Raw genomic sequence first — 8217 nt, 5'->3', positions numbered from 1 at the left:
AAAACAGATTGAAAACAGGTCAAACCAATGGCCCAAAATGGCCAAAAAACAGGTCGAAAAAGTGGCCCAGAACAGACTGAAAAAAGGCCTAAGACAGGGGGAACAATGGGGTAAAACTCAAAATGGTGGAAACAGGCTGGAAAAAACGCTAAAAATGGCTGAAAAATGGGTCCGAAATGGCCTGAAAAAGAGGCCTAAAATGGCCTGAAAAACAAGCCCAAAACAGGGTGGAAAAATGCTGCAAACACAGCTATAGAATAGGGCGAACAATGGAGCTCAAAATGGCTGAAAAACGAGCCGAAAAACCCCCGATATTGGCTGAAAAATGGGACCAAAACAGCCCAAAAAATGGGCCTAGAAAGAGCTGAAAATTAGGTCCAAAATGGATGAAAATTGGCTGGAACATTAGGCCCAAAACAGGCCAAGAAATTGGCCAATAACAGCCAAATAACAGCCCCAAAAGGGCAAAACAACCAACTTCGGAGACCACAAAGTATCCCTCATCCCAACCCTAAACTTCAAATATTCTCCCATATGTATTCTGTATTTCATGGAGTCCTATAAAATCTGTCTATGACTCATCTAGGTTCTTCTTGAATGCTTGGCTAGTGAGTCATTTACCTCTAGAAGAACCTTCCTTGGTAGTTACTGCCTTTGGACAAAGCTAGTAGATTTAAAGGTATAGATATTTCCACAGCACAAGGAACTTTTAAAGGTTTGTGGAAATCCCCTTGAGGGACAAGGAAAATTGATGCTACTTAGGGTAATATCAAATAAAAGATGGAGTCGGCAGTTGCATAACTGGCAAGGAAGGAATCTTAAAAACAATGTGCACTGATGTATCAGACCGTTATTTTTTATTATTTATTCAATGCATATGCCCTGCCTCTCTGTTGGAAGCAACTTTAAGAAATGGCAGATTTCTACTTTCAGACTTGCCCAATTCGATTAATACAACCTTACAACAGAGTATGAATAGTAGTAGTACAATAGCCTTACAAAAGAGTTAGCCAATCCTTTCTGGCTACCTCAGAGATCTTAAAGCATATTGCTAAGCCCACTTTTGAATAAATGATTTCAAGCTGGAGTGAGATTGCCAAACCCGAAGTAGTAGTAATTCCTTAGTGAATTGCATCACATCCTAAAGTAGCAGATCTCTACCGCCAATTCCTGCAGCGATTGCCCTAACTTTATTTCAGGCTCTGCGGCTTTCGAAAGTCCCTTTCCTCAGTTGATGCTCGACAGCTTCTGATGCCAGAATACTTTGAATTCCCCTTTTCCTTTGAGATATATCGACCGCCTGTTAAACAATCACACAAACTTTACTTCTTTAATTTAATCTAAGGCTACAGGTACATATAGCAAAAAAAAAAATCAATTTTAGCTTTTGTCTGGGGCTTTCTCATTCCACAGGAAAAGAGAATTTGGCACCTTCAGTGGAGAAAAACCTTTGCATATGTATTTATAGGACTTCCTACAGTTGAGGCTCCTTTTCAGAGCTCTTCATCTGAACCTTCATCCACAGAATATAAACGTGTTCAGGTTTATAGAATAGAACAGAACAGAATAGAATTCTTTATTGGCCAAGTGGGATTGGACACACAAGGAATTTGTTTTGGTACATATGCCCTCACGGTACATAAAAGAAAAGATACGTTTGTCAAGAATCATAAGGTACAACATTTAATGATAGTCATAGGGTACAAATCAGCAATCAAATCATATTAGGACTCAATCAATATAAATCATACCGTTTCCCCGAAAATACGACCTGACCTGAAACTAAAGCCTTGCCACATATTTCAGGTGGGCATAAATATTACTCCCCCCCGAAAATAAGCCCCCTGGACAATCCCCCCCTCCGGCCAGGCAGAGCACCGCTCGCCGACCTAGCAGTATCCCCAAGGCGCCAAGCCATGGGAACGAGGTGGGGGGCAAAGGCACTCGCATTGCTTGGTGCTTTGCGGGTACTGCTAGGTCAGTCAGCGACGCTGTGCCCAGCTGAAGAGGGGAGGATGGATGGCCGCTCTGGGAGTACGCTCTATGGTTGTGGGCTGCAGAGTGTACAACCATAGAGCGTACTCCCAGAGCAGCATCCGTCCTCCGTTGCGGCTTCCAAAGTATGGAAGTAGGATACCACTCTGGGAGTACGCTCTATGGTTGTACGCTACTATAGAGCATACTCCCAGAGCGGCATCCGTCCTCCATGCTTTGAAAGCCGCAAAAAAAAAAAAGCGGCGGGCAGCACCATCAGCGGAGATGCCCTGGCTCTGCAGGTCTGTAGAGTCAGCCAAGGGCATCGTGAGCCTGTGAGTTGTGCGAGTGGGGAGTAGAAAAGCCGCTCGCGCAACCCCCCTCTCTAGCCATGCAGAGCCCCATCCACTCACCTAGGGGCATTCCGAAGGCGCCGAGCGGCGGGAGGCGGAGGGCAGCAAACAGGCGCTCGCATTGCTTGAGGCCTTCAGGGTACCACTAGGTCAGTCAGCAGTGCTGTGCCCGGCTGGAAAGGGGGGTTGCCAGGGTGCTGCTCGTGAGCATGGTCACTTCATGGCTGCTATGTTGCTGCTGCGAAAGCACAACACAGCCATTCCACCCTGAGGCTGTGCCCGGCTCTTCGGGAGACCGGTCGCAATGGAGCAGCCGCCTGGCAACCGAAAAACAATAAGCCCTCCCTTTTAATAAGCCCAAGGCCATATTTCGTGGGTCAAAAAAAATATAAGACCCTGTCGTATTTTCGGGGAAACACGGTAAGGATACAAGCAACAAAGTTACAGTCATACAGTCATAAGTGGGAGGAGATGGGTGATAGGAAAAATGAGAGGATTAATAGTAGTACAGGCTTAGTAAATAGTTTGACAGTGTTGAGGGAATTATGTTTAGCAGAGTGATGGCATGTGGAAAAAAACTGTCCTTGTCTGTAGTTGTTCTGGGGTACAGTGCACTTCAGCGTCGTTTTGAGGGTAGCAGTGGAAACAGTTTATGCCCATGATGTGACGGCTCAGTAGATATTTTCACAGCCCTCTTTTTCACTCATGCATTGTATAGGTCTTCCATGGAAGGCAGGTTGGTAATAAATGTTTTTTCTGCAGATCTAATTATCCTCTGAAGTCTGTGTCTGTCTTGTTGGGTTGCAGAACCAGTGACACGACTGGATTTAGACTAAATAACACTTTGTGTCTTATTGATTATCTCTAGACACCGTCTCACCCAGTATATCTTTAATTCAGTTATTTTCATCACCTTTATTGATATGGCTTCTCCCATTTGTCAATCTTTCAATGGCAAGCAAGAGTGAATCTTCCTGGAAAGCTTTTTCCACACTCCATTCATTCATAGGGTTTTTTTCCCTTCTATGGATCATTTCATGGGACGTAAGACGATAATTATTCCTAAAGCCCTTTCCACACTCTATACATTGATATGGCTTCTCTCCTGTGTGGATCAATTTGTGGTTTTTAAGACTACTGTTACAAGTAAAAGACTTTCCACACTCCAAGCATTCATATGGTCTATCCCCTGTATGGCTCCTTTTATGGTTAGCCAGATCATAATTCTTCTTAAAACATTTCCCACATTCCATACATTTATATGGCTTCTCTCCTGTGTGGATCCATTTATGGGAAGTAAGATCACAATTCTTCCTAAAACTCTTTCCACATTCCATACATTTATATGGCTTCTCTCCTGTGTGGATCCTTTTATGAGAGGTAAGATCACAATTCTGCCTAAAGCCCTTTCCACACTCCATACATTTATATGGCTTCTCTCCTGTGTGGATCCTTTTATGGGTGGTGAGAGCAGAATTCCACCTAAAACTCTTTCCACATTCAAGACATTCATATGGTTTCTCTCCTGTGTGGATCCTCTTGTGGGAACTAAGACTGTTACGACGAGTAAAGCTCTTTCCACATTCAAGACATTGATATGGTTTCTCCCCTGTGTGGATCCTCTTGTGGGAATTAAGACTAGTGCTACAATTAAAGCTCTTTCCACATTCCATGCATTTATAAGGCTTTTCTCCTGTGTGGATCCTCTTGTGGGTTTTAAGATCACTGTTACGAGTAAAACAATTTCCACATTCCAAGCATTCATATGGTTTATTCCCTGTATGGCTCCTTTTATGGTAAATCAGATTATAATTCTTCTTAAAACATTTCCCACATTCCATACATTTATATGGCTTCTCTCCTGTGTGGATCCTCTTGTGGGAATTAAGATGACTGATACAAGTAAAGGTCTTTCCACACTCCATGCATGTGTAAGCCTTCTCTCCTGTGTGGCTCCTCTTGTGCAAATTAAGATGACTGATACGAGTAAAGCTCTTTGCACACTCCAGGCATTGAAATGGTTTCTCTCCTTCGTGGATCCTCTTGCGGGAATCAACACTAGTGCTACAAATAAATGCCTTTCCACACTCCGTGCATTTATAGGGTCTTTCTCCTGTGTGATTCCTTTGATGGATTGTAAGAGAGTCATAACAACAGAAGATATTTCCGCATTCCATGGAATTATATTGCTCGTCTTCTGAATGTTTCTCTTTATGGGAAATGTGATACTCGGATTTATTAAAGCTCTTTTTACAATCCATACGTTTATATGGTATTTCTCCCGTATCAATGATTGTATGGTTAAGCAGACGATTGACAGAAGGAAAGCTTTTTTTAATTTCACTTTGTGATCGGTTTGTTTCATCAATCTTTGTTTGCATCTGATCTGCAAAATTCCTGTTTTTCTCTTTTGGATGGACCGGTTGACATTGTTCCTTACAGTTCTTATTCACTTGCACATTACAACCTTGAAAGGGAAAAATGTAAGATGTAGCAAACTAGGAAAATGAACAAATCTGAAATTTAGCAAAAGAATCATCAATATATTTTGGCTCTTTTGCGACAAACATGAAGATTCCAAACTACGGTGCTTCCAAAGACAGATTTTGAAGTGGGATCCCACCAATTCTCATGTATCAGAATTGGGTGACATCCCAACAAAACTAAGACAAAATGCCTGATCTAATCTTTGAGCGATAGTGTGTTTGTGCCGCTTGGGGACCTGGGACAATGGGAAGAAGAAGGAGTACTGGTTGTGTCCATTGCCTTAACTTATAAAGGCAGGATATAAATCAAAGTGATCTTTCTATTAAAAATTTCTAAGCACTCCACCCACCCATTCCTTTGCTACATTTCTGAGCACAGACAGGGGTTCTTACCCAGATAAGCCAGATTCCTGGAATTCTCCAGCATGACTTCCCCATGGAGAGCTTTTTGGGCAGGATCCAGCTGAGACCACTCCTCCTCAGAGAAATACACGGCCACTTCCTCAAAAGACACAACATCCTGAACAAGGAAACAAGTTTCCCAAGAATAATGTGGCTGTTCAAGCAGAGAAACCCTATGAATAAAATGGGCATTCTTTGCAGAATTCAGAATGGGATCACACGGCTTTTGGCTGATGGAACAACTGAAGCACATTTCATCACACTGGGAAGATTGTGATGCCTTTCAGTGAAACCAATTAAAATAGTTTCCTAGGTCGACTGATAGTTGGGTATTAAACCCACTACTTATCACTGGTTCCAATTCTTCCTAGAGTGGGCAGAAGGAAACACAGGGAAAATCCATCTGATATTTTTGCCAATAGACTGCTTTATCCACTGAGGGATCAACCCTTTCCCCTACTCCACACCTTCATGAAAGTGTTGGAAGAGCTTGTAATGGTAGTGAGAATGACCCTGGGAGACAGGAGGAAGACCTCAGGACAAGACAACATCTGACCAATGAGATCTGAGCCTGAAGCAGGAGGGTGGAGAAATCTTATCTGAAGAGACAGGTAGGTTAAGCTGGGTGTGAATTTTCAAACATCTGGTTTAAAATGTATCTTCCTTGGAAACAAAAATTCCATGATAATTATACAGAATAAAATGAAATGAAACCATTGCACATTTTGTAGACCTTTCCAATATTTCTCCTCTTACCTGACGCAGAAGTTCAGCCACTCTTTCAGTTCTATCACAAAGAGAAGGTGGTTCTAAAAATACTAAGGACAGCTTTCGATTACCTGTGAGACAAAAAATGGTAGAAGCAGACTGTAAAAGAGGGAGAGAGAGATTCCACTCAAGATGAACAAAACAATCATGTGGCTGGATGTTAAAACTTCGTATCCCATGGAAAGACCTTATGTTACCTGGTTTGATGTCCTGACTTTGACCTTCCTGGAAGCTCTCCCTGAATAGCAGCTTCTGACCGGATTGCGGTGAATCTTTGCACCTCTGGGGATACTCGGTGATAGGTTGCAAGGACTTGTGGAGAAGATGTGGCACGAGAAAGAAAGGAGGAGTAGAGGGATAGAAATGAATTATCAATATTGAATACTCAGCCTAGCATACACCAAAGTCCATCGGTTACTCTGGAAAGCCACAATAGAAAAATGGACCCAAATTCATCGTCTGGAAGAATGGAACAAGATATATTTGCAGCTCATAATCCCAGAAAGTTCTGCCATAGAAACATTGACAAATTCAGAAAGATTCTCTTTAAAACTACCAAGATTACATTCTCATACCTGCAACTCTTCTTGCATCTTCTCAGTCTCCTGAGTCAGCAAGAAGCCTTCAGCCAGGGACACCGCCTGGGAACTGGTCTCCGCTCCACACTCCCGCACCCATTGCTCCATCTCTGGGGGAAAGACAGCCAGGAACTGCTCCAGGAGCACCAGGTCCAACATCTGAGCCTTGGTGTGTCTTTCCGGCTGCAGCCACTGATGGCAAAGGCGGTGAAGTTGACTGCAAACATCTCGGGGACTCTTCCCCTCCTGGAACTGCACTTTTCTGAAGTCACAACATTGGACCTCTGAACTGCTGGCTTCCTCTTCTTGGCTCTTCTGCCCAGGACTTGCCCCATTCTTCCCACAGCTCCAAGGCTGAGCAGCTGGATGGGCTTTTCCAGCTCCTGCATTTCCTGGGCTTTGTCCCTCCATCTTCTCTCTGGTCTCTAGTCCACCTCCAAACTCTGCCCAGGTCTTCCTAATCACAAGAGGTCTGGCCAAACTTCCTAACGCCATTCAGCCCAATTCCTTCACAAGATACTTTGGTCTCCAGAGGAATCAGGAAAAAATTACGGCTACAGAATTGAAATAGAAAACACAAGGATGTTCAACATGGTGGGAAATTTGAATACTGAGCATCCTCCTCCATACATAAATAAAGAAACAAAGAAATATGCAAACAATATTCTTATGAACCCACCAAGTTCTGCAATTGGGTTTTTTGGGGGGGTTGGGGATATTAGATATACTTGTTTATGTTTGGGGAAAGTCTGCTAGGACTCTTCTGCCTCAACTTCTATCAAGGAATCAAAATATTGGATAAGTACATTTAAAATATGATTTGGGTTTCTATTCCCTAATTATTAATATCAAATCATTTTTGTTGTTGCCTACAACCGTTTGTACAATCCAAATTATGTCTCTAATATAAAAAAAATCATCCCAGAAGCCAGAATTAACAAGAGACCATCCAATGAATGGCCCTTCTTTTAACAGGTTCTTTGTTTGCCTGCAGGCAGAGACGCCAAAGAGAACGTGGGGAAAGGCAGGAAAGGAGGAAAGCGGGTTCCAGTCCTTATACGCCTTGCCCTCAACTCTTCACACACGGAACTGCAGCCTTGCATACAAAGGCAACCGGGGGGACTTTGGCCGGTGGCTTCTCTGGGCCCAGGAAAGGGGAGGCGAGGGAAAAACCCTTCTGGAAAAGGGCCGAGAAACCTGCAGGAAATTCTCCAGGAATCAAGACGTTCTGCGTGTTTGGGGAAGGCAGCCTCTCCCTCTCCCCGCATGCAGAGGGTTGCCGGAGGAAACGGAGGGCCGATGGGTCCCCTCTTTCTGGCGACCCCGATTTCCTTCCTGGAGAAAACGGGGCAGGTGCGGGGCTGCCCTGCGTGTCCCTTTCTTCCACGGGGTGGCAGGGGAACATGGGACCTCGAACTCTCCCTCCCTCCCTCCCCTTTCCGCCCCTTGGAGCTTGAGGAAGCTTTGCGTGCTCCAGGCTCCCCTCCAGCGTCAGAGGAAAGAGCCCCACTCACTCCGAGTCTTGCCTGGATCTCCAGTCGAGAGAGAATCCCTTCCAGCCTCTCGGCCTCCTGGCTCAGCCGAAGCTTCTCAGCGGAGGGAAGAAGAATCGGACGCCGCAGAAAAAGCAGACACGCTCCCAGCCTTTCCCGGGAG

General features: G+C 44.3%; 1 protein-coding gene across 1 annotated transcript; it reads right to left on the bottom strand.

The window, feature by feature from the left end:
• Positions 1-2764: 2764 nt before the first annotated feature.
• Positions 2765-8217, bottom strand: LOC309397699 (uncharacterized protein). The gene is made up of 7 exons (XM_081963955.1): positions 8076-8217; positions 6559-7115; positions 6181-6295; positions 5972-6054; positions 5207-5333; positions 4359-4794; positions 2765-4022 (listed from the first exon to the last, which is right to left on the bottom strand). The coding sequence occupies exons 2-7, from the start codon at positions 7054-7056 to the stop codon at positions 3224-3226; spliced, it is 2058 nt and encodes a 685-aa protein (XP_081820081.1). The 5' UTR covers positions 7057-7115; positions 8076-8217; the 3' UTR covers positions 2765-3223.

The sequence above is a fragment of the Natrix helvetica genome (assembly GCF_964273705.1).
Source record: "Natrix helvetica genome assembly, chromosome: 1".
In the NCBI taxonomy this organism is placed as follows: domain Eukaryota; kingdom Metazoa; phylum Chordata; class Lepidosauria; order Squamata; family Natricidae; genus Natrix; species Natrix helvetica.
The sequence above is the reverse complement of the archived record's forward strand: the minus strand, read 5'-3'. Positions and strand labels throughout refer to the sequence as shown.